Source organism: Emys orbicularis, chromosome 9 (genome assembly GCF_028017835.1).
Source record: "Emys orbicularis isolate rEmyOrb1 chromosome 9, rEmyOrb1.hap1, whole genome shotgun sequence".
Lineage (NCBI taxonomy): Eukaryota > Metazoa > Chordata > Testudines > Emydidae > Emys > Emys orbicularis.
The window spans coordinates 17,387,030-17,414,555 of NC_088691.1; the positions used below are offsets into that span (position 1 = coordinate 17,387,030).

At 43.5% G+C, this 27,526-nt stretch overlaps 1 protein-coding gene across 1 annotated transcript in view; it reads left to right on the top strand.

Annotated features, from left to right (window-relative positions):
• Nucleotides 1-24,941: 24,941 nt before the first annotated feature.
• The window catches only part of LOC135883982 (phosphatidylinositol-binding clathrin assembly protein-like), a 50,560-nt gene continuing 47,975 nt past the window's right edge, over nucleotides 24,942-27,526 (top strand). Inside the window, exon 1 of the mRNA XM_065411258.1 lies at nucleotides 24,942-25,071. Coding sequence (XP_065267330.1) covers nucleotides 24,942-25,071 — 130 coding nt within the window. The remainder of the gene's footprint in view (nucleotides 25,072-27,526) is intronic.

The window sequence follows — 27,526 nt, forward strand, 5'->3', positions numbered from 1 at the left end:
TTACACTTTGTATATGTAAATCTTTGGAAAAGCATTAAAACAGTCATCTCTGGTATGAAGGATTAAAAGTCATTAAACAGAGGGGAGTGACTCTGTCTTCCTGCTGTTTCATTGTGATGTTTGTTGTATATATTTGCACATTAAACTGTGTTCCTTTTTTTCTAATAAACTAAGATAAAATGTAATCTTGATCTTTAGTGATTTTGATGATCTACACTGCTCACAGAAATATCCCCCTTCCACTTTTTTTATTCATTCTCTTAAACACTCTTTCTTCCTATTAGCATGTGAAAGGTTCATGGTAAATTCCATTTATGCGTCTTCTGGCTGCACTCCAGCACTGACTTCTCTCGGTGACCGTGGTAAGTCACTTGGGCCCAGATCCTCAACATTATTTAGGCAGCTAACTGGGAGTTAAGCACTTAAATACCTTTAATTCCTATTGATTTCAGTGGGAGTTAGGTGCCCAAATACCTTTGAGGCTCTGGGCTATAACCTCTCAGCCTCAGTTTCTGCACCTTTAACATGTGGATAATACCTACCAAACAGGGGTGTTATGCACACAAATTAACTGCTTGTAAATGCTTTGACGTTCAAGTGAAGCATGCGCTTTGCTGGATCGCGGCCTAAATAGAAAGTGTGGTTATTATTTGGGCTGATCTTGCAATCAATCAACGCTCAGCACTCCTGTTGATTTTAATGGGATTTCCACACACAAAATGCTGGCAAGATTGGGATCATTGTAACGTACATATCTCAGGAGCACTGAGGCCAAAACAAGATACAGTCCAAGTGTTCCAACATTAGCATCCCTTTTAGATATTCACAAGTGATGAGAAGGTCTGGAAAATATTTTACTGGCTACTTAGAGCTCCTGTTATTTTGAGAACTGTAGGTCCTTACTAGATACCCACTGTGCTGTTGATAAGAGGGACGGACTATGAGAGCTGAGAGTGTTGTTGATGAAAACTCAGGTACGTGTGCCAAGGAGTCATATAAACAGTTATCAGACTGAATTTATGGGGCCCCATAAATGGGTAACTGGTGAAATTCTCTGGCCTGTGTTACACAGCAGGTCAGACTAGGTAATCTAATGGGCTCTTCTGGCCTTAAACATCTCTGAATTTGAATCTATGAATAAACATGATAGGAGAAAAGTGCTGTTGGGCTGGTACCAAACTCAAGAAACTATTTATTAACCCAGGAATGTAATACCTACTGCACAAAGTCAGTGGTGATAAGTGACACAGAGAGAAGCTGATTGCTAGTCACAGATCAAAAGGTCTCACACAGCTGGATATATATACAGATTTGGTAAAGATTAGCCGCCTTTCTTTACCGACATTTTTACAGTTCCAAAACACCCTTTACAAATCGGCTGAAGAACAAAGACACACAGTAAACTGCTGGGTTATCAAATCCTGGTTACTTTTGCACAGTGCAAACCTTCCTCCATTCCTAAGCGCATCCAATGACATATAACAAGCACATCCGCCCTCTGAAAACTGGGCTGCTTTATGGTGCCTGAGGTTGGGAACTGAAGCCCCGCAAAACACTTAAGTACTTTTCAACATTTTATCAGAGCTCTCTTTTTATCCACAGCACAAATACAGCAATGTGTGATACCCTCCGCTGTCCCACCAATGGACCTCTAGGCTGACATAGAGAGCCCAGCTCTAGGGACAAGAAGGGAATCAATTTGATTCCATTTAATTTTTGATCTGTCTGCTGAGATTTGCAACCAGGGCATCGCTTGTGGTCATGGGGGGTTTTGTTTTTTTGTTACATGAATACCTGTCCACTGGGAACTGGAGAGACTAACAACACAGTTCGAACAGGCCACCCACCAGAATTCACATAGACTTTGTGATCTATGGAGCTTTGGATATTCTGAGGGGGTCACTGTCCCTTTAAGCTCTGGAAAATTCTGTGTGTCAGAGTTTGAAAGATTTGTCAGTTGGCAGCAGTTGCAGGTAGTTTTGGACCCTGAACCCAAGAATGGAGGTGGCTGGGCACAGCTTGTAAATAAGGACCTTGCTCAGTTCATTATTGCTGTTATCGTATTTTTCTTGGTTGCTGTATTCTAATCCAATTAATCAGAAATGGTTTTTGTGATTTACTGAATTTCAGGAGACACTGTAGTAATTACTTTGGCTACTACCAATCTGGGAAGGATTCAAGCCGGCACCCTAAATATGAAATAGCCTATTAAACAAGTATCCTGTGCCTCTAAACAGAGTGTTTAAATAAATACTAGCCTCTTAGAAAATGTTCTTTCAGATTAGTAAGAACATAAAAATGGCCATGCCAGGTCAGACCAATGGTCCATCTAACCTAGTATCCTGTCTTCTGACAGAGGCAAGTGCCAGATGCTTCAGATGGAATGAACAGAAAAGGCCAACTATTAAATGATCCATCCCCTGTTGTCCACTCGCAGCTTCTGGTAGTCAGACTTTTGGGACAACAAGAACATGGGGTTGTGTTCCTGACCATCTTGGCTAATAGCCATTGATGGATCTATATTCATGAATTTATCTAATTCTTTTTTACCCAGTTATACTTTTGCCTTCACACCATCCCCTGGCAATGAGTTCCACAGGTTGACTGTGCGTTGTGCGAAGTACTTCCTTATGTTTGTTTTAAACCTGCTGCCCATTAATTTCTTTGGATGATCCCTGGTTATGTGAAGAGGTAAATAGTATTTCCTTATTCAGTTTTTCTAAACCTTCCATGATTGTATAGACCTGTAGCACAGGGGTGGAGAACCTCCAGTCCGTGGGCCGAATCCGGCCCACTGCTTCATTTCGTCTGGCCTGCAGCAAGTCTCCATGCCACGGGCCAAAAGCCCCGAGCCTTGGTGCCCCCACCCGCGTCGGACTGGAGCTGCAAGCGCCAGCTCGCCGGCATGTCCCTGAAGCCCCTAGGCAGAGGGATGATCAGGGAAGCTCCGCGTGCTGCCCCCACCCCCAGTGCCAGCTCCACAGCGCCCATTGGCTGGGAACTGCGTCCTGTCCCCTCCACCTAGGGGCCAGACATGCTGGCCACTTCCGGGAGCAACGCAGAGCCAGGGCAAGCAGGGAGCCTGCCTTAGCCCCGCTGCACCGCCAACCAGGAGCCACCTGAGGTAAGCGCAGCCTGGCCGGAGCCCTTACCCTGAGCTCCCTCCCACATTGCAAACCCCTGCCCCAAGTCGAAACCCCCTCCCACACCCTAACTCCCTCCCAGTGCCTGCACCCCCTCCTGCACCCCAACCCCCTGTCACAGCCCTGAGCCTGCTCCCACACTTCAAACCCCTTGGCCCCAGCCTGGAGCCCCCTCCTGCACCCCAAATCCCTCATCCCCAGCCCCACCCCAGAACCCAGCCCGGAGCCCCCTTCCACACCCTGAAACCCTCATTTCTGGCCCCACCCCAGAGCCTAGGGGAAGCCCCGAGCCTCCACGCGGAGCCACAAGCGCCTGCCTGCCCCGCAAAGGGGGGAAGCCCCGAGCCTCCGTGCCTGCCCCCCCATGGGGCTGTGTGTGGCCTGCGACTGATTTTTTCTGTGAGTCAATGGCCCCGATAGAAAAAAGGTTCCCCACCCCTGCTCTAGCATATCACCCTTTAGTGGGCTCTTTTCTAAGCTAAACAGTGCTTGTCTTTTTAACCTCTCCTCATATGGAATTTGTTCCATATTCCTAATGATTTTTTTTTTTTTTGCCCTTCTCTGTACTTTCTCAATTCTAATGTCTGCCTTGAGATGGAGCGACCAGAACTGCATTCAGTATTCAAGGTGTGGGCATGGATTTATATAGTGACATTATGATATTTTCTGTCTTATCTATTCCTTTCCTAATGGTTCCTAACATTGTTAGCTTTTTTTTTTGACTGCTGCTGCACGTTGAGCAGATGTTTTCAGAGAGCTATCCATAAATGAGGCCATGATCTCTTTGTTGAGTGGTAACAGCTAATTTACACCCCATCATTTTGTATGTATAGTTGGGGTTATGTTTCAGTGTGCAATTCTTTGCATTTATCAGCATTGCGAACTTTGCCTCACTGTTTTCCCCTTTTTCTAGATCGTTTATGAATATGTTGAACAGCATCGGTCCCTCTGGGGACCCCACTGTTTATGTCTATGCTGTGAAAACTGACCATTTATTCCTCCCTTTTGTTTCCTATCTTTTACTGATCCATGAGAGGACCTTCCCTCTTATCTCATGACTGCCTATGTTGCTTAAGAGCCTTTGGTGAGAGACCTTGTTTGAATATGAATATATTGAGATATACCTATCTCACAGAACTGGAAGGGACCTCAAAAGGTCATCAAGTCCAGCCCCCTGCCTTCACTAGCAGGACCAAGTACTGATTTTTGCCCCAGATCCCTAAGTGGCCCTTTCAAGGCTTGAATTCGTAACCCTGGGTTTAGCAGGCCAATGCTCAAACCACTGAGCTATCCCCAGGACCGGCTCCAGCATTTCTGCCGCCCCAAGCAAAAAAAAAAAAAAGCTGCGATCGCAATTGCGATCGGCGGCGGCAATTGGAAAAAAAAAAAAAAAAGCCGCGATCGGCGGCGGCAGTTCAGCGGCAGGTCCTTCGCTCCTAGGGGGAGTGAGGGACCTGCCGCCCCCGAATTGCCGCAGGTGCCGCCCCTCTCCCTTGGCCGCCCCAAGCACCTGCTTGTTAAGCTGGTGCCTGGAGCCGGCCCTGGCTATCCTTCCCCCATTGTTAAAGGCTTTCTGAAAATCCAAGTACACTATATCCACTGGATCACCCGTGAGCACATGTTTGTTGACACTCTCAAAGTATTCCAGCAGATGAGTTAGGCATGATTTCCCTTTGCAAAAGCTGTGTTGACTCTTCCCCAACATATCATGTTCATTTATGTGTCTGATAATTCTGTTCTTTACTAGTTTCAGCTAATTTGCCTGGTGCTGAAGTTAGGCTTACTGACCTGTAATTGCCAGGATCCCTCTGGAGCCTTTTTTAAACTCTGTCATTATGTTAGCTTTCCACCAGCCATCTGGTAGAGAGGCTGATTTAAGCAATAGGTTACATACCACAGTTAGTAGTTCTAAAATTTCATATTTGAGTTCCTTCAGAATTCATCTGGTCCTGGTGACTTTAATTTATCATTTTTTTCTCAAAACCACTTCTATTGACACCTCAATCTGGGACCGTTCCTCAGATTTGTCACCTCAAAAGAATGGCTTGAGTGTTGGAATCTCTCTCACAGCCTCTGCAGTGAAGACTGATACAAAGAATTCATTTGGCTTCTCTGCAATGGCTTTGTCTTCCTTGAGTGCTTCTTCAGCACCTCAGTCATGCAGTGGCCCCATTGATTGTTTGGCAGGCTTCCTGTACCTGATATACTTTAAAAAAATTGCTGTTAGTTTTTGTGTCCTTTGCTAGTTGCTCTTCAAATTCTTTTTTGGCCTGCCTAATTATACGTTTACACTTGACTTGCCAGCGTTTAAGCTCCTTTCTGTTTTCTTCAGTAGGATTTGACTTCCAATTTTAAAGATGCCTTTTTGTCTCTAACTGCCTTTTTTACTCTGTTGTTTAGCCACGGTGGTGTTTTTTGGTCCTGTTGCTTTTTTTAAAATTTGCGGTACACATATAGTTTGAGCCTCTATTATGGTGTTTTTAAAAAGCTTACAGGCATTTAAGTCTTATGACTGTTCCTTTTAATTTCCGTTTAACTAGCCTCCTCATTTCTGTGTAGTTCCCCTTTTTTGAAGTTAAATGCTATTCTGGTGGGTTTCTTTGGTATTTTCACCCCACAAGAACATTAAATTTATTTCCATTATGATTGCTATTACCGAGCAGTTCAGCTATATTCACCTCTTCGACCAAATCCTGTGCACCATTTAGGACTAAATCAAGAATTGCCTCTTCCTTTGTGGGTTCCAGGACTAGCAGCTCCAAGAAGAAGTCATTAATGGAGTCTAGAAATTTTATCTCTGCATCCCATTCTGAGGTGACATGTTCCCAGTCAATATGGGAATAGTTGAAATTCCCCATTATTCCAGGGTTTTCTGTTTTTGTAGCCTCTCTAATCTCCCTGAGCATTTCACAATCACTGTCGTCATCCTGGTCAGGTGGTCAGTAGTATATTCCAATTGCTATATTCTTATTATTCAAGCATGGAATTTCTATCCATGGAGATTCTTTGGTACAGTTTGAGTCATTTAAGATTTTTACTATATTTGACACTATGCTTTCTTTCACATATAGTGCCACTCCCCCACCAGTACGACCTATTCTTTCATTCCTATATATTTTGTACTATGGTATTATCATGTCCCATTGATTATCATGGTTCCACCAAGATTCTGTGATGCCTATTATATCAATAGCCTCATTTAATACCAGGGACTCAAGAATTTACACTTCTTGCATTTCTACACAAGCACTTATAAAATTTGTCAATATTTAGCTGTCTGCCTTCATAGAATCATAGGGTCGGAAGGGACCACAAGGGTCATCTAGTCTAACTCCCATGTGAAGTAATTGAATGGGACTCTTTTTCATTTGACTGTTTCTCTTTAACTCCTACCTGTACTTTATCTGCTTCTATCCTCTCCTGTTTAGGATATAGAGAATCCCCATTAATAGATCCTCCCCTAAGGGACGTTCTCTGTTTGAACCATGTGCTCCTCTGCACTTGTCAGCTTTCATCCAGCCCTTAGTTTAATAACTCTTCTACAAACTTTTTAAATTTTACATGCCAGCAATCTAATTCTGTTTTGGTTTAGGTGAACCCCAACCTTCCTATGTAGTCTCCTTCTTGACCAAAAGGTTCTTTAGATCCTAATAAAACTAAAGCCCTCCTCCCTACACCATTGTCTCATCCACAAATTGAGACCCTGCAGTTCTGCCTGTCTAACTGGCCCTGCGCATGGAACTGGAAGCATTTCAGGAAATGCTACCATGGAGGTCCTAGACTTTAATCTCTTACCTAGCAGCCTAAATTTGGCCTCCAGGACCTCTCTCCTACTTTTCCCTATGTCACTGGTATCTACATGTACCACGTCCACTGGCTCCGCCCCAGCACCGCACATAAGTCTGTTTAGATGTCTCGAGAGCTCCACAACCTTCACACCCACCAAGCAATTCACCATGCGTTTCTCCCGGTCATCACAAACCCAACTATCCATATTTCTAATCAAAACCCTTGTTCAAATAATAATAATAAAAAAAAACCCAAAACACAAGATGCTGAACATTGGCAAATAAAACTTTTTAAAAGGCTAATAACCCAGCAGAAAACTGATAGGGGTTTTTGATGTATATTGCTCTCTCCTCAAAAAGGGGAGAACCCATATTTACAGCCTTCAATAGAAAACACATTTCTATCATGATCAGTTTTTTTGAAGTTCAAAAATAGTAGAAAGGGAGAATTTTTTTAAAAGCTCTCCAGGCTGATTTCCTCAGAAGTTAGTCAAGTTAGTCAAGAAGTCATCAGGAAACACTACCTCAGGAAATACTTCCTGCCTGGTCAGCACAAGGAACTTGTGCAATCAGAGAAGAATGGGTAAGGAGTCAGTGTTACCAGGCAAAACAATGGGGGAAGCTTGAAAAGAGATAGCTCGGACCGGAGCAAGTCGAGGTGAGGTAAACAAGGCAAACATTCATGAACAGGAAAATACAATAATGATGGATTATAGCTTTCTGCAATTCAGAGTATAACCAGGGCCAGAGTCTGAGCTCTGTACACCAGTGTAAATCTGCAGTAACACCACTGATTTCAGTACAGTTACTCCAGATTTATGCTGCTTGCTTGTGTTACAGGTAAGCAGCTAGCTCTGTAACTTCAGCTCCTCAAGCTTTCTTGGTACTTTTCCCCCCAACCTGTCCTGTTTCCTGCTTGAGATGGACCCTAGGTTGCTGCTATAAGTCTGTTTTATACCACAGAATTCCCAAGCCGTCTCTGTTCCGCTTGGTTGGCTGCTGCGGTACCTGTTACTCTTCATACAAGCTACAGCTGGGTTGGTTCTCACCTAATGACAGTCATTTTCAGAGAGTGGCTGAATACCAGCTCCTGATTCTCTGACTCAAGCTGGGGAGAAGAAGCCACTGCTATTTCCTCATCAAGTACAGTAGTCTCTCCATCCATGGGCTGAAAAAAAAGGAGAAATACAAATGAATATGAGGCTTTCTCTTTTCACTGGGAAACGCTAGTGTTTCCCATTAGCTTTTGCTGAGCTGTGGCTACAATGAACCACTCCATCATCCAGATAGCCCCTAGGGAACAGGTGGGAAGAAAAATCCATTCCTCTCTACACTGGGAGAGGGTTAGAAAGACAGAACCATGCAGTACTTTAAAGAAAAGAGGAAGGATAAACAGAAGAATAGTTGCACGTACTATACCATTCACATCACACCTGCAAAAGCCAGGAATCCCCTGGGCAGAGAAAAGTTTAGAAACTAAAAGGAACATTCCTTATGGTCTAATTGGCCTTTATGGCCTGGTGAAAGGCCTAGCTCTTTTCTCTGGCTCTGCCTTGAGGGGAATTGATTTAATTAGGAGCAATATTTGTTTATTTATACTACAGTAGCACCCAAAATATGCTAGGTGCTTTATGGACTCATAGAAAGGGATAATCCCTCCCATTAAAATCTTGGAGTCTAAAAATACAGTAAACTATTTTCAGAAATGACCTGAGCACTGAGGACCCTAAGTCTCACTGAAAGTCAAAGAGACTTAGGCTCCTAATGGCCAGATTTTTAAAAGGGATTTAGGGGTCTATGGACAGAGATAGTGCCTATTGGGATTTTCAAAGGTATCTAGGCACCAACTCTCATTGATTTCAATGGGAGTTAGGCACCTATGTGCTTTCAAAAGTGCCTCTTTTACTAGGTATGCACCAACGTCCTTTCGGAGCTCCTCACCCCATGTGAAAAAATGTCTACAAAAACAAGCAAAGAGGATCAGGATAAAGTACTCTCACTGGGGAGTTAATGCAAAAATATAGTAGTTCCTTGCTAACTATGTTGTTTGGTCTTCAGCTAGGCGGAATACTTTTGTGTCAACATTTTTCAAGCAAAGTTTTCTAGACAGACTAAACAATGCTGCATATCACAAGCCAGATCAGCAACATGTTCAGTAGGCTTCTGTTCTAGTTACATGTTAAGCAACTCAATTGTAAAATAATAGTTTGACCACTTCCTGATGTGATGCTTACTTCCTGTGTGTGCAATACACAAAAATACAAAGGCCCGAGTTCAAAGGTGAGTCTAATCAAGTTAAAATTGTTGTAGATGTCCCAAAAAGAAGAATGTGTCAAGAAAAGCAACTAACAAGGTGTAAGACTGTGCAAGGTAAAGACACTCCTAGCTCTCTGTAAAATACTTCTTTCAGCAACTTGGCATGTCAATTACAGCCTCTTACTCTTCCTTATGCTCATTTACATATTGGTAGGTGGTTGTAAATAGCTTATAGGATCTACACTAATTGGAAGCAGTTCTATATTAACTGAGCATTTGGGCACAGGCGCTGACTTTCCAACGTGCCTGGGGTGCTTGACCCCAGCTCTGCTCCAGGCCCTGCCCCCACCCCATCCCTTCCCCCAAGTCCCTGCCCCACCCCGCCTCTTCCGGCCCCATTCCACCCCCTCCCTCAAGCATGCCGCGCCCTCACTCCTCCCCCGACCAGAGCCTCCTGCATGGCACGAAACAGCTGATCACGGCGGGTGGGAGGCGTGGGGAGAAAGGGGGAAGCACTAATTGGCGGGGCCCACCAGCAGGCAAGAGGCACTGAGGGGAAAAGGGGAGCTGATAGGGGGGTTGCCGGTGAGTTTTCAGCACCCACCACATTTTCCCTGTGGGTGCTCCAGACCCAGAGCTCCCACAGAGTCGACACCTATGCATATGGGAGTCTGAGTTTAAGCAAATCCACTTACACTAATTTAAACAGCACATCTTACTTTGGCCCAACGACTTGACAAGCATCTTGGTACCCTGTGATCTATCAGAAGACTTAGGCCCAGATCCTCCAAGGTGCTTAGACGCCTAATTCCCATTGAAATCAAGGAAGTTATGCTCCTAAATACCTTTGAGGATCTGGGCCAAAGAACCTAGACTCTCTTCTATGCAGGTACCTCTTGGCCTCACTGATATCAGCTCATTTAGAGGAAAAAAGAAAAAGCTTTTAGTGAAAGAACATCATTACGTCCCCTAGTGCCCCTCCTCTACTTGCGCTACATTGATGACATCATCATCATATGGACCCACGGAAAGGAGGCCCTTGAAGAATTCCACCTGGACTTCAACAATTTCCACCCCACCATCAACCTCAGCCTGGACCAGTCCACACAAGAGATCCACTTCCTGGACACTACAGTGCAAATAAGCAATGGTCACATAAACACCACCCTATACCGAAAACCTACTGACCGCTATACGTACCTACATGCCTCCAGCTTCCATCCAAGACACATCACATGATCCATTGTCTACAACCAAGCCCTAAGATACAACCGAATTTGCTCCAACCCCTCAGACAGAGACAAACACCTACAAGATCTTTATCAAGCATTCGTAAAACTACAATACCCACCTGGGGAAGTGAGGAAACAGATTGACAGAGCAAGACGGGTACCCAGAAATCACCTACTACAGGACAGGCCCAACAAGGACAATAACAGAACACCACTGGCCATCACATACAGCCCCCAGCTAAAACCTCTCCAGCGCATTATCCACGATCTACAACCTATCCTGGAAAATGATCCTTCACTCTCACAGACCTTGGGAGGCAGGCCAGTCCTCGCTTACAGACAACCCCCCAACCTGAAGCAAATACTCACCAGCAACTACACACCACACCACACCAACACCAACCCAGGAACCAATCCCTGTAGCAAACCTCGTTGCCTACTCTGTCCCCATATCTACTCTGGCGACACCATCAGAGGACCCAACCACATCAGCCACACCATCAAGGGCTCATTCACCTGCACATCCACTAATGTTATATATGCCATCATGTGCCAGCAATGCCCCTCTGCCATGTACATTGGCCAAACCGGACAGTCCCTCCGCAAAAGAATAAATGGACACAAATCGGACATCAGGAATGGTAACATACATAAGCCAGTAAGTGAACACTTCAATCTCCCTGGTCATTCTATTACAGATTTAAAAGTCACTATCATTGAACAAAAAAACTTCAGAAACAGACTTCAAAGAGAAACAGAAGAACTAAAATTCATTTGCAAATTCAACACCATTAATCTGGGCTTGAATAGGGACTGGGAGTGGCTGGCTCATTACAGAAGCAGCTTTTCCTCTCCTGGAATTGACACCTCCTCATCTATTATTGGGAGTGGACTACATCCACCCTGATTGAATTGGCCCTGTCAACACTGGTTCTCCACTTGCGGAGTAACTCCCTGCTCTCCATGTGTCAGTATATAATGCCTGCATCTGCAACTTTCACTCTATGCATCCGAAGAAGTGAGGTTTTTACCCACGAAAGCTTATGCCCAAATAAATCTGTTAGTCTTTAAGGTGCCACCAGACTCTTTGTTATCATTACCTCTTGTTAACAAATTGATGGTGTTTATCAATAAGAGACAGCGAAGATCTTATGGATGTATCATGTCATACCAAACTCAGCATTGACTTTTAATGGCAATAATGCTTAAAAACTATTGCTGTGATCAGTCAGGCCCACGGTTCATAGGTTAACTGAAAGTGAACATCTCTCAGCCTTTATTTTATCAAGGCAAATAAGATGGGCCTTGATATACCTTCCTAGGGCTTCTTAGTTAATTTTCTTTTCAAGTTGATGGAATCTCTTTAATTGTGACCATAGCTGTCCTGATGAACTAAAGAATGTGGTGATAGCATGGGGGGAAATGAAGCATCCCTTTTTTTAACTTTATGTTTGCTATCGGAAAAACATGTGTTTAAGTACTTTGCTGGATTGAGACCAAACTGATCAGCACTTCGTAAGATTGAGCCCTGAACCTGGTCCTTGGCGTTGGATTTTAACCATCCTAAATTCCTAGGCTAACATTCTGCTTTCAGCTGCATAACTACAAACCCACTGAAGTCAGTGGTGTTGCAGGTGTATATGTGAGAGAATTTGGCCTACTCTCTGCCCAATTCTCCAAAATGAAATTTTGCATTAACTTTCAGCTGCTTCTATTTCACACTTGGAAGATCAAAACAAAAGTTAGTTGACATCATGGCAAGCGGTGTCGATTATAATAAATCTAATTACCTTTTCTTGATCAGTACCATACATTACACTGGCCATACTTCATTCTTACACTTGTGCTGTTTGCATAGGTAATTCTCTAGTAACAGTGGTTGTCATTTCCTGTTTGACTCAAGCAATGGTACCATTTATACTTTTATATCTCACCAACTGGTCTGTGTGAGCTGGCAACTAAAACACAGCAATTTGCATTCTACACAAGAGAAAGCATGTGTATTTGACTATCTGGATATTCAGGTCACACTAGTGCAAATCTCTCTCTTAGTTCACCAGAATGTTTCTAGGACTTTGTCCTGGATAGATAACACACTGAGCAATATCTCACTCTACTCAGCTATAGTGCAATGTACTGTACTCTGGATCATCCCTTAACGTTTTGGAGGTTTTGCTGAGTAGCATCTGTATAACATTGATCAGCTAACACCCAAAGGCTTTTAAGGTGGAATGGCTGTGATCTGTGTCACAAAGTGTATGTGTATGTCTGTCAGCTGCTGTACTTTAAGTTCATTTTCCTTATTTTGACTCTTATCTATATTCTTTCTGATTCTTCTCTATATCATTTTCTATGTTGAGTTCATTTGTCCAGCCTATGTCTCTCCTTTGTGCCTTTTAGAGTTGTGGGAAGTTCAGCAGCTTCTTTTCACAGGGGTTCACGTGAATATTTTATTCATTTTGGATGCATGGGGATTTGTAACCCCTACTTCTTGCTTTTACTTTTGGGCTCTAACTCCTAAAACTCAAAGGCAGACAAAACTATGAGCATGGGAATATCCTCTTCTGCCCCAGAAAGTACTAGGGCCACTATTATCTTCTGTGAGGGGCAGCCTCCCCAGCCCACATATTCCAGAGAAGTCAGTTGGCTTCATCTCTCCGATATCTTCAGGTGCAGATGGCTGGCCTATTCTCCTCCACTGCAGTGGTTCGCCTGCAGCTCCCCACCCCTCCCATTCCCCCACACAATCTGTAGAAACCATCCGCATAGAAATGAGTGCTTTGCCCACTCCAATTCAGCAGCAGGGAGACTCTAAATGAAGAGGGGAGGCTGATTCATGGCACTCCAGGATAAGAGAATATCCTGTGCCTACAGGCCAGTAATGCTTCATAGCTCCCCATCCTCAGTCTCTAACATTGTCTTCTTTGTTTTCTGTTTCTTCACATCTTAGTTTAAGCAGAGGAACAATCAGCCACTACTCCATCAAGTTAGGAAAGCTGGGTACTCTTTCTTCCACAACATGCAACTTTCATTCCTGTCAGACTTATAATAGTCTCACAGAATCCTACAGATGGAAAAAACCTGCCACACTGTCAATCCACCCTGTCAGTTCAGGATTGTTCCTTATGTTCTGTCCCCAAGAATCCATCAGTTCTGAGTAAATTGCAGAGAAATATCAAAGGACTGGACTTAGAATAGGGGTTCTCAGGACAAATTTTTGGTGGCCTCAGAGTGTGGCCACCAACTCTTGCTGGTGGCCGCTCTCACACTTTTTCCTAAAATACTTAATTAGATTTAGGGAAAACAAATAAATATGCACATAGACATGTCCAAATCATTGTAATTTATTTATTGCTAGCTAGTAAATCTGTTGTGAAAAGTGATATTAACAAACATACAAGTATCACTTTTCATCGCAGACTTACTCAGTCCCGGCAAGCCTGGGGACAAAATAAGCCCTGGATGGGGGGGCCAAGGGAGGCAGCCGGTGGCTAGAGCCTAAAGCCCCACCACCGGAGTCTGAGGCCTGCTGCTGTGCAGCCAGGGACCAGGACTGGAGCCTGAAGCCCCACAGCCAGAGCCTGCCACCCTAGGGCTGAACCCCAAAGCCTGAGCCCCACCGCCCCTGGGTAAATGGAGAACCCACTGGCTGCCTACTCCTCCAGCATTGTGCCCCAGGTGTCTCCAGAGGGTGGCAGGGCCCAGCACCTGCTGACAGCCCCAGCAGCCAACACCAATGCAGGGCATCCAGGAGCAAGAGGGCGGGGGAGTGGCAGAGGTGCTTAATGACTTCTTTGTTTCAGTTTTCACCAAGAAGGTTGGTGGCAATTGGACATCTAACATACTGAATGCTAGTGAAAATGAGGTAGGATCAGTCTCTAAAATAGGGAAAGAACAAGTCAAAAATTACTTAGACAAGTTAGATGTCTTCATATCACCAGGGCCTGATTAAATGCATCCTAGAATACTCAAGGAGCTGACTGAGGAGATATCTGAGCCATTAGCAATTATCTTTGAAAAGTCATGGAAGATGGGAGACATTCCAGAAGACTGGAAAAGGGCAAATATAGTGCCCATCTATAAAAAGGGAAATAAGGACAACTCCCCCGGGGAATTACAGACCAGTCAGCTTAACTTCTGTACCCAGAAAGATAATGGAGCAAATAATTAAGCAATCAATTTGCAAACATTTAAAAGATAATAAGGTGATAAATAACAGTCAGCATGGATTTTTCAAAAACAATTTGTGTCAAACTAACCTGATAGCTTTCTTTGACAAGGTAACAAGCCTTGTAGATAGGGGGGATGTAGCAGATGTGGTATATCTTGACTTTAGTAAGGCTTTGATACTGTCTCGCATGACCTTCTCATAAACAAACTAGGGAAATACAACCTAGATGGAGCTACTATAAGATGGGTGCATAACTGGTTGGAAAATCATTCCCAGAGAGTAGTTATCAGTGGTTCACAGTCATGCTGGAAGGGCATAACGAGTGGGGTCCTGCAGGGATGAGTTCTGGGTCTGGTTCTGTTCAATATCTTCATCAGTTATTTAGATAATGGCATAGAGAGTACACTTATAAAGTTTGCGGACGATACCAAGCTGGGAGGGGTTGCAAGTGCTTTGGAGGATAGGATGAAAATTCAAAATGATCTGGACCACTGGAGAAATCGTCTGAAGTAAATAGGATGAAATTCAATAAAGACAAATGCAAAGTACTCCACTTAAGAAGGAACGATCAGTTGCATACATACAAAATGGGAAATGACTGCCTAGAAAGGAGTACTGCAGAAAGGGATATGGAGATCATAATGGATCACAAGCTAAATATGAGTCAACAGTGTAACACTGTTGCAAAAAAAGCAAACATAATTCTGGGATGTATTAGCAGGAGTATTGTAAGCAAGACACGAGAAGTAATTCTTCTGCTCTACTCTGCGCTGATTAGGCCTCAACTGGAGTATTGTGTCCAGTTCTGGGTGCCACATTTCAGGAAAGATGTGGACAAATTGGAGAAAGTCCAGAGAAGAGCAACAAAAATGATTAAAGGTCGAGAAAACATGACCTATGAGGGAAGATTGAAAAAAGTGGGTTTGTTTAGTCTGGAGAAGAGAAGACTGAGAGAGGACATGATAACAGTTTTAAAGTATATAAAAGGTTGTTACAAGGAGGAGGGAGAAAAAATGTTCTTCTTAACCTCTCAGGATAGGACGAGAAGCAATGGGCTTAAATTGCAGCACGGGCGGTTTAGGTTGGACATTAGGAAAAACTTCCTAACTGTCAAAGTGGTTAAGCACTGGAATAAATTGCCTAGGGAGGTTGTGGAATCTCCATCACTGGGGATTTTTAAGAGCAGGTTGGACAAACACCTGTCAGGGATGGTCTAGATAATACTTAGTCCTGCCTTGAGTGCAGGGGACTGGACTAGATGACCTCTCAAGGTCCCTTCCAGTCCTATGATTCTATGATTCTACTTTGCCCCCCGCCCCCCAGCCCAGGAGGCCGTGGCTGCAAGAAAAGTCCCCGGGGGCCGCATGCTGCCATGGTGGCCGCATTTGAGAAATGCTGACCTAGAAGATATGACAGTGGCATCCATTTTAATCCGAGTTCAGCTGCAGACTCAGGAAGAGGCACTGACTTCCATTCAAGATTCACTCATTCTTAATATTTTACAGTTAGTAGTGATTGTGATTTTTTATTAAATGTACTATTCAATTGTTTACCTCCCCATGCTAACATGCTGCTACTTTTCCCATTGCTATAAATATCCAGTACAGTGTGAAAGATGCACTAGTTCAAGAGGCATGCATCCGACGAAGTGGGCATTCACCCACGAAAGCTTATGCTCCAATACATCTGTTAGTCTTAAAGGTGCCACAGGACTCTCTGTTGCTTAGTTCAAGAGGGAACCTGTGAATGGTGACTGTACTACTCTTGATGAAATGAGGTCAGGAGTATTACAACTTATCCCTATGAGGCGGGGGGTGTTGGAACAGAATGCCAGTTGAAGCATCTTTCACTAACCAATCCACGTCATATGCAGCTGCATGTTCAGTGTTCTGTGAATAATACAAAGAGAGCCGATACCGTCAATACACATTATAGGCTAAACTCTACATTACATAAAACATAGTTTCTATTCAGTATATAGGAGAGTATGTTTTCTCATTCGTAAATGGATCCAAGATGAGTGTGTGGAACAGAACCCTAATCGGTCTAAAAGTAGCATCAAAGGGGAAGAGCCTGTCTGTCTGTCTGTCTGTCCCCTTGACTCCAATGCGGACAATGCACACCTGCATTAATCTGACAAAAGCTGCATCTGGGGCAGCAGTCTTTTCATTTAATAAAAGAAGAGGAATTATTCCTTTATCAATCAGTACCATGGAATTACACACATTGGATGCTCAGAATCAAAAGCCAATGCTCACTCTAAGTAAAAAAACAAGGCACAACAAGTGTCAGTTTGGATTATTTTTACTGTAAGAATAATCACATTGGGTTTCCTTCCTAAGAAAAAGAGATAGAGTGTTATCACACAGAGAATGAATCAAATTGCTCTTGCTTTACACTGGGAAATCTGGAGTTACATTGTATTTACTGTTACTAACTGGTTCACTGCCATCACCATTTTTGTTATTTTTATTGTGGTGTCCACAATGTGCTAGGTACTGGCTGAATGCACAGGAAGACACAGACCTTGCCCTGAAGAGTTTATAATCAAATAAAACAAGGAACATAAGAAGGGTGGGGCAGAGGGACACATTAAATGCATCTGTCTGTAACATATTGCATATTTTTTATAACAAATGGAAATAAATATCAACTATCTCTGACTGTGTGTGATGGAGTGCTGGGAATCAGCAACTGAACCAGCACGCTGGTCACTTTTTAACCAATTTGGCCCCATAGGAGAGCCTCAATAAGGAGAGGATTTCCTGATCACCAGATCGGATTGGGGTGGGTAGCTAATGAGCTCATTAACCAGGAGACTGGATAAAAGAGCACAAGAAGGCTATGCTGGTGGAGGCTATCTGGTCCTGATAAAGGACGTGTTCTGTGTGGTGAGACCATCCCCATCTCAAAGTGGTAGTTAAGTTGAGTGACTCTGTAAAGAGTGTATATAAAAATGAGTGACTATATAAAAATGTCCCTAAAAGCCTCTTGTGAAGGACCTAATCAGCTCTTTTTGAAAATCCAAATGAGTTATATCAACCATTTCGGCTCTGTTAGCTGCTATTTGCCAACATGCTCGAAGAATTCTGTCTATTTAGAGAGACAACATTTCCCTTTACAGAGACCATGTTGGTTTGTTGCTATCCTATCATGTTCGTACAAGCTTTATATTTCCAACCAATTATTGTTTTACCCAATTTATTCGGTAGCGAAGTAAGGCTTGATGGTTTGTAACTCCTAGGATCACTCCAAGCTGATTTTAGTAAGATATTCCTTGTTGTTGTTGTTGTTAGCAGTTTTGTGAGTTGTTCCTCTCTGTTTTCATAGAGGCAGTGCTGACCTGCTAATCAGCAATTGAGGGCTAAATCACTCTCCCTTTGAATAGATGTTTTCTCCCGCCCACAGTAGCAGTTCCAGGCTCTTCTTTTTACCCATGCTAGTTAGAGTACAGGCTGCCATGCTACAATCACCCCCTTCCTTTACTGTGTAGATGTACACACAGAATGGCCCCCCTGCAGTGGGAAACATACTGTACCTGGGTGAAGAAAATAGAGAAATAATTAAGAAATGTATTGGTTGGTTTCTATTTTGTTTTGTAAATGGAAAAAGAGCTGCAATGGAGACTTGAGTGTAATTCCTAAGATAGTTGCTATCCTTTGTTACTGAGCTGATGATGATACCAATGACTCTGTTAATGTAGAAACTGCATCTACAAACAAAAATATTACTTTACAAATTGTGTGTAAATGTACATGGGAAACTAGAGGGGCAAGCAACAACTGCTATTCCTGAGTTAAAGCTTAAACCACTCAACACCTATTTAAAAGGCGTAGGCTACTTTTATTTAAATAACTATATATGGATATAAGACCCTGACTTTAGACCCCCAGGTTTGGGAATGCAAAATCTACAGTTTTAAAATTACAGGGAACTAGTGTGGTGTATGGAGTCTGAGAATTCTGTTAGCATGCTTGCTGAATCTTTAAAATCTGAGACATACTTTCTGGAGTAGTAGAGTTCAAAAGTCTTTTAATTTGGGTTAGATACCAAACTAGCTATGGCTTTGTTCATCTCAAAAACACAGCCCTGATAGAAAATTAATCCATTTACTTTTGCTGTGTCATGTTCTTATAAACTGTATGCAATCACATCTTTTGGTGACCTTCCTGGTAAAGTCTTTAAAATACCTTACCTTACCTAGATGCATTTTAGAAAGTATACTGAAATTCTGTCTAGTGTGTGTTATGGCACTAAAAAATCCTCAAGAAACAAGTTCAATTTGAAGCAAAGAACTATAAAACAGCTCCCATAGCTGGAGATCCAAGAACAGGCTCCCTTCTTTCTTCCATGACATTTGCAAGCATGGCTTAACTACATTTTTTTAATTTGTTTCTTCAAAATGTCAGCAAATTGCTTTACAGATTTCAGCAATAATACTTGCAATGGCTGCACCCATAGAATTCTGTGATACTGAAAATTCCCAACTGCAAAACTATGGACAACTCCTGAGATCCACACCAAGGCAAAGCTTCCATTGTTTGTCAATGAGAGTTTTGCCTAAATAAGGAGCGTGTGAAGTATGATTTGTCCTCACGGGACAGATACTGAGAGAGTTAATATGTGGCCTACCAAGTACTACCCACATACTGTAATGCATTGGCAGTACCACAGACATTTTAGATATTTTAAGTTCTTTAAAACGAAATAGAGCCAAAGACACCATGTTTTGTGTTTGGTTGCAAACATAACCCCTGAAACATGGGTGATTGGGATTTGAACTACCAATGTTCAGGGGAGTTGGATAAAAGGTTTTGTCCCATCTCAGTAGGGTCTGGTGAGGCTTAGTGGTACACAGACCTTGTATTTCACTCTCAGTATTTTGGGCCATTATTAGAGTATTGCAGTGCTTTCATAAGGGCTGCAAGCTCAGCAACAACTATTTTTCCTCTGAGGAATTCTTTTCAACCATGAGGATTGTGAGGGACTGACATCAAGTTTTTGACTGAAGGTAGGTTTTATGTGTGTGCGTGCTTTGGCATGATTTCCCTCAGACTTCACAGAAATCTGCACTTAACTAAAATTCTTTCCCATGGTAGCATAATGTGCCCGTCTGCCCACAACACACACTTTTAAAAGAATTCTTCTTTATCATACTGCATTGAAGGCTGGCAAACATTTCCCTTCATTACAGTTAGTTCGAATGTCCTTAACTGTGATGAGTTCACCATGTCACACTCTGCCCTTGTGGTATCTTGTAACTTTGTTCACCTTTTTCCTTATGTGATCCCACAGATATAGAATTTCACCCATTCAAATATCTCCAGTTTACTAGCAAAAATGTCTGAATTATGTCACAGATGTAGAAATGCATCTTGGGATCAATGGATTACAGATCAAGTCATGCTCTTGTCATCGCACCCTTTCTATTTATGCTCTCACTTGCTCATCAAGGCCAGGTCCTCCATTCCTTTTCATGCTCAAAGGTTCCATTGATCCCAGGATCTGTGGTAAAGTGGAAAAGAACTTATGTGCACAGAGGAATATGCCAAACATGTTCAGAGCTGAATCTGGTTTGTTTCCCTTACATGATTTTTTTAAAAAGTTGCCACCCTTTCCTTTATACTCATGCAATAATTCATTAGCATAATTTAAAACCTGTGTTCTTTAAAACAAACAAAAACACACACACACATACACACACACACACACACAAAATATGCTGAACAAATAAATGCAGAAGCTAAGAAATACAAGGGGATAAAGGAAAATGCACCTAGGGTAGCGTAACATACCAAGGAGTCTTTCCTTTCAATGCACCAGCATAATTCAGTGGTGGAAGTGGAACAAGAGTTACACAAGCACACAGAACAAGATGATGCAAGTATTATCTTACTAAGAGTTAGAAATATTTAGAATGTTTGTTTAATTTCTTCAGCTTCTCTTCTGGTGAAGTTTTGATGTCAGGCCTTGATGATTCAAGCTTTTTCTAAGCACTACCAGTCTCAAGGCAAAACTGAGGCAGCTTGAGATTGCCAGTTGCCAGAGGGACTAACGAAGAATTCTTAATTTTTTTTTTTTTAACTGCAGGAAGTGTTTGTCATTACTAACAGCAGTGATCATGTTTTAGTGCATTTATGCCCTTGGGTTATAAGAATCTTTCACCTGTGTCAGGAGTTGTATTTTTTTCCTTAGAGAAGAGTTGGAACACTTTCTCCGCACACCTGTGTTGGATCACAGGACTGCTAATATCTCTGCTGCACTGTCATGCTTCTTTGACAATGTGCTATATATGGATTATTTTATAAACAAATACATAAGTGTTTTCAAAATAGTCATTCTGGTGAGCCTTATTTCTAATGTAAACTTCAGGACAGGGTAATGTAAACTCTCTTACCAGGTATTCGAAGCGTCTAATATAATAGAGCCCCAAGATTGACTGGAGCCTCAAGGCGCTATTGAAAAACAAATAACTCTTCCTGGTGTGACAATGACACCTAGTCACCATGAGACTCAGAGGAATGCCACAGTTTGGAAATGTTAGTACAGGATAAATAACTGTAATGTCACTGTCACAGTTTCAGGGTAACTGTAGCTGTATTTCCCCTCCACACTATGGTCTGCCAAGAGCACCCACTTTTATTTCTGGCTCCCAGCCGTCACCTTTCCTGGGCAGAGACCCACATCTTTATCCCTTCTGACCAGGCATATTAAGGCTGCACAGCTCCCTGGTTTACCCTGTGATATCCCCAGCAAGCCTGACTGCCTACAAGGCTGCATTGTGGTTTCTCTCCAAAGGCTATGAGCACAGTATTGCCCTCGGTTATAAGTTACCACACAGCTCCTTCTAAGCAAGCACATTTATTCTTAAGGTTAAAGCAAGATAGAGAAAACACATGAAAGCAATAAAAGAACCTATACACATGCTAAAATGCTTATCAAAGGTTAACCTAACTCCAGCCTAGGGCTTTGGTAGGTTTCAGTCCTTCCAAACCCACAACTGGGTTTACCCAATGGTTACAAGTTCATATCTGTCTTTGGCCCAGTCTCAGTTCTGGATTGATCAGCCAATTTTTTGGGCCTCTGATCTTGGGCTGTGTAGCATGTAATCAACAGACAAACACCCTCTCCTCAGGACATAGCTTCAAAAGGCTGGGTTTTTGCATAACTAGAGTGGGGGATTTGATTAACCTCTCCCTAGTGATACCCCAGGAAATCAACTTAATACTTATTGTCCCAAAAGTCCATACTTGTCTGGCATATTTTCAGTATAGTCTTTTGAACTCCCAAGTCTCACATCTGTCACATCCCCCTAGAGAAGTTATGGACAATCCCAGCTCACAATGATACATAAACTTAATACAATAACGGCTTTCAGCTATATTGCAGGGAAATTGCCATATCTGTCAGTCACAACATACGCTTGGATTAACACATGGAGCAGCAGAGAATACACAATAAGTACACCTCTACCCTGATATAACGCGACCCGATATAACATGAATTCAGATATAACGCGGCAAAGCAGCGCTCCGGGGGGGCGGGGCTGCGCACTCCGGCAGATCAAACCAAGTTCGATATAACGCAGTTTCACCTATAACGCAGTAAGATTTTTTGACTCCTGAGGACAGCGTTATATCGAGGGAGAGGTGTATTTGTTTTCAGGGAGGAAGGGTGTCCCACTCAGCCTAAAGTCAGAATTTAAAATGATTTTTGTCTTCTGCTGCACTTCTGCTGTGATGAGCAATTTGCAGTAATGTGCTACAGTCTGATTTCTTTGTGAAAGCAAAAAATATCTTTTTCCACTCAGTAAAATGGCCAAACAAGGTAAATTACTCATTTTGCATCAGGGGTCGACTTCCACTCCCACTGAAGTCAATGGGAGTTTTGTGACTGACTACCATTGGAGTGGGAGAAGCAGACGCTCAATAAGAGATTTTCTTCAAAGAGCTGCTTCTTCTCTCTTGTCTTATTCCAAGAGCTGCCATTTTTTATGAATATAGACAGGGAGAGTGTCTAAGACAGTCTTTCAAAATCACAACCAACTGACCTATGGGAATCAATCCAAACCCCACAAACCAGATGAGTGAATTTCAGCTATAAAATTATTCCAAGTAGGAGAAGGCCCTGACTCACTTTTACAGTTCCACTCAACCCTCTGCACTATTTTAGCCAGCTGATCAGCTGGCATAAAGACAGCAGGAATGGATGGATCAAGGGAATTGCTAATGAGTTACACAGTCTATCATTTCTAGACTCTTTCAATCCTGTGGCCAGATATCATCACCATTTGATTGATGATTGTTTGACAGCACATCTGAAATGAGTCGCTGGACACAGTCCAGCCCCTAATGGACAGGTGTCCATATCACAAAAGACCACCATCACACTTGACAGTCACCACTTTCCTTGTTGGCTGTCTCAGCAAAGAACTGAATGTACATATGTAGTAAGCTACCCCTTTTCCTCCCTTCTGACTAGATCTATCCCCCGTTCCCATCCTGTTTGGCTCCCAGTTACAATTTTAAAGAAACAGGACACATCCTCATAGTCAAACCAATGTCAGATAGCTTCCATTGTGGTTAAAGAAAGGTTTTCCGTCTCCATGAATCAATTTATGCCCTCCATGAAGGAATCACTCATGAAGCTCTTAGTATATTTGATCATACAGAGACTCCTAATGGGATCACCAGGAAGAGACTAGCAAGGGAGCCAGCTGTTCAGGCCAAAGTTTCCCCTTTTGTATCAGAGCAATTCCACTGAAGCCAACGGTGTTGCACAGATGTAGCTGAGAGATCTTGGCCACAGAAACTAGAGATGCAAATAAGACCTATTAGGTCATGTCTTCCATCACTTTGACCATGCACAATTGTACTTTTACTAGAGTTTTGTAATACTTCCCTTATCCACAGCAGAAAAACAGAATAGCAGCAAGCAAGTTTTTCTTTCTTTTTTTAACTCATGAGGAGCAGGAATCAGATGAGGATAGCGGACAAGACGGCCAAGAAAAATGACAATATTTTTTTTTTCTTGGAGGAGACTTTCCCTCTTTTCTAAGTTTCCCTAGAGGACTGCTAATTGCAACAGCGCGAACATTGCATTGCAACATCTTCATGCCACATCATGGCTGGCATAATTTCATAACTTTCTGATGTGCTGAGGCAGTCTGAAACTACAATTCAAGCTGTATGATCCACATCTTGATCCATTTCCATGACCCAAATTCCTGGGGCTTGGGGGGATGTTTTTTTTTTTAAATTGTGCGTGACTCTTGAAAATCGAATAGGTCCTCCAAAAAACAAGACGAGTAGCACACCCGCCCAGGATTCCTTTACAAAGACTCATGTCTAGTTCAACAGCACTTGCCTGGACGCTTATTTAAGCGGATGTTGCACCTATGACTCTGTCTCCCAGCAAATTAACTGTTTTATTTAATGTGTGCGTGTTTTTTGTGCCATAAAAGGCCAATCCCAGGCTCAGTGCATAACAAAATGCAACCACATTTTCTCTCCTGGAAAAGCTTTGGGGGCAAGGAAGTAGGCAGGGAACACCTCCCATTCCCCCACCCCCTCTTTCTGCTGTTCTGGCCAGGAAATGGGGAGGAAGGCAAGTGGGAGGCCAAGGTTAATTTAAAACAACCACATGATACAGTGCTTGTCCGAGGGAGCCCCGGCTTTGGGCTATTTCTTGGTGGGGGGCTGCCTGGGCACCCTGGGGGTCTAGATGGATACACTTTTGGGGTGGGGCTCCCTGAGATGGGCAGGGGTTTATTGAGGGGCTCTGGTAGCACCAAGACCAGCTGGATCTCGGGTGTATTTTGGAGGTAGTGGTGGGGGGAGGCTCTGCCCCGGACCCCAGCACCACTCTGGGGCGGGTGGCCGGTTCCACCTTAACGCGGGTAGAGGCGGGGGGGAGTGAAGGAAACGGGGGGAGGCGGGGCAACCGCTAGGTCACGTGATTCCGCCACCGAGGCGGAGCCGCCGCCATTTTGTCTGGGACTGGGAGTGGAAATGTGAAAGGAAAAGCCGGAGCGGAGCCCAGGAGACCAAGCGGGGCGCGCGGCGGAGAGAGCCCCTCCCCTCCCCCCCGGAGAGCAGCGCGGCCCCTTCGGCCCGGGCCTGCGAGCAGCCCAGGGAAGGAGGCAGCGGGCTGCGGTACCCTGGGGCCGTAGCGGCTTGCTGGCCCCCGGCGCACAGCAGGGGCCGCAGGGGACCTTGCTTCCTAGGCTGCGGGCGCTCTCTGGGCGGGCTAGTTGGCTGGTTCCCGGCGAGTGTCAGTCCCGTCTCTCCCCTTGGGTGGGGGGCAGGCCGAGGGGACCCCAGGCTGGTGAGGGGGGCCGGCGGAGCGGAAGATGTCGGGCCAGTCGATCACCGACCGCATCGCGGCCGCCCAGCACAGTGTCACCGGGTCAGCCATCTCCAAAGCCGTCTGCAAGGCGACGACCCACGAAGTCATGGGGCCGAAGAAGAAGCACCTGGACTGTGAGTATCGCACGCCGGGCCGAGCGGCGCCTCGGCGTGCCCGGGGCGGGGGAGCATCACGACTCCCCTCCCGTGTGGCCGCTGAGTCAGCCGAGGTGAAATGCTTGGCCTCGGGGCCCACAGAGGCAGCGCCGCGCCAGGAATAGGACTCACGATTCCTGTCAGTCACCTGCTCTGACTGTTAGGCAGCGCTGGAGCTCCCTTTAGAACCCACATCGCTTCGCTTTCTGTCGCTCCTGAGATAATGGGGCGGAGAAGAGAGGCGGGAGGAGGTGACTGTGCCGCCACAGCGCCTTACAAGGGCTACCTGAAGCCGTGACAGTCTCAGGAGGTTGAGATTCTCCCCTCTGCAAGAAAGTGAGCTTGGAAACGTTTCCACAAAACACCTGGATGTTACTGTGTGGAGACCATTGTTTGTAATTAGTGATGCTGTTTAACTCCGCTGTTAATGTCCAGCATGAGACTTGTAGGCACCGCTCTTGCTGTGTAGGAAATAGTATGACTCTTAAGAGAGAAAGCAGATTAATATGGTAACAGAGGTACTGTATGGAGGCCCTTCAAAATGATGAAATACCTAACCTTTAATAGCCGCTTTCCCAGATATTTTATTTCTAGTATGCCAGATTTTTTCTCTTTCATTTTCTGCTGCCTATGGTAGATTGAAGTTGAGAAGTAAACCTGAAATCCATAAATTGCAATGTAACAGGAAGACAAAAAATGGTGAGAGTAAGGTTCTTAGTTGTCTGAAGGTTTCAGCTGTTGACTTGATTAGTGTATTGAGTGCATCACTTAAAATAAAAGGGAGTCTGGTGTAACTCACAAAATGAGGAAATGTAAGTTGCCTGACATTCTGTCTTCAACTTGCCACCACAGTAACTTTCACTGAGATTGTATTGTGTTCATGAGATTCCTTTGGATGTCATTTGATCCAGAACTCTATTTAGAGGTATCTGTTTTCTACAGGGATTTGTGTAGAAGGAATTCTATGGTTTGACATGATTTATTTTTCTGCTATTAAGAACAAATAAAAAAGCATAATTCGGACTGCATATGAGAAATGAGGAGACATCATGGGAGTGGTTGTAATGTAGACTTTAGTGAAAATGTCTTATTCATTGGAATTTTTCACAGAAGCCATCATGGTGTAATACACCCTATTTGTTTTTCAGGGGCTAGGCTTAAACTTTTTCCTAGCATTTGTCATTTGGATCACAGGTGTACAGAACTTTTTCTCTTGTTTCTGGCGTGTGTGTGTGTGTGTGTTACAGCTTTCCCTCTGTGCAGATCCACAAAGGTTATGAGTTGTTATAACTATAAGCTACGGAGACATCCTTTGCTTTTTGGCTTAAGCTGGCAGCTCATACTTTTAGGTCTGGAGGTCCCAGGTTCAATCCCTGGTATGTTGGCCAAGAGAGCAGTCATCACATAAGCAGGTAGGATATTAAAGTATATGATCATATAGCTGAAACATCCATAGAAGTGTGGTAAATATATTTCCTGCACAGAACTAAGCAGAAGTAGGGCTTTGGTTAAAGTGAAAATTACTGTGGTCTCCTCTTGGTCCCTCATTGCTGCTCAAAAATGAATCCAGGACTGGTATATGCCTGTTGAGGGTTTCTACAGTTGTCTGGGACTATGCCCAGCTTCAGTGCTCTTCCTCAAACTAATACTAAATATCTCCAAATACACTCACGTTTAAATAGTAAGAAAAGCACTTAATGTTAAGAAAACGTTGTTATAGGCAAAGACCTACACATATGAGCTGTGTGTGTATGTAAGCAGTTGCATAGTGCTATGGAGCTTTGATTGTGTTTCTGTTGGGCTGCTGAATAGTAGTACGGTCATGTAATTAATCTTTGTTAATTTTTGTTAAGTCAAGGGATCAGAGCTGTGTGAATGGAAATATTCCATTTTTAATGTAGGTCACAATGTCCCAAAAGTAAATCAGCTGCTCTATTTTTCATAACGTTAAGATATTAGACCAAAGTAAATTAACTTTTATGGTGGTATTTCTGCATTCCCAGTGGATCACTGAGATTCGCCTAACTTCCCCGCTTACTTTATTCTCCAGCTTCTCTTCCCACCCCCCAATTTTATGTTGCAGTACTTGGGTAGGATTAGATATCTTTTCTTTTTAAAGTAGATCAGAATCGCCCTCTTAAATGCACACCTCTTTCCTTGTTGGCTCTGTCTTTAGTGTGCATCTTATCCAGTGGGTCGAATGTTCTGTGTCTGCTGACTTCACAATCCCTGCTTCTTTGTTTTCAGAACAGGTCACTTGCTTGGCAATATAAACTCTGCCACTAACACACTGGGGAGAAAATAAACTGATCTAAAACTAGTTTTTAAAAAATAAATAAAACCTGTATCGAGGCTAGTAGCTTATATAGTAGACAAAGTTTTAGCCCAAGAAAACTGATTTAAATTTTTGATTGGTAGTATTTACCTGGGATTC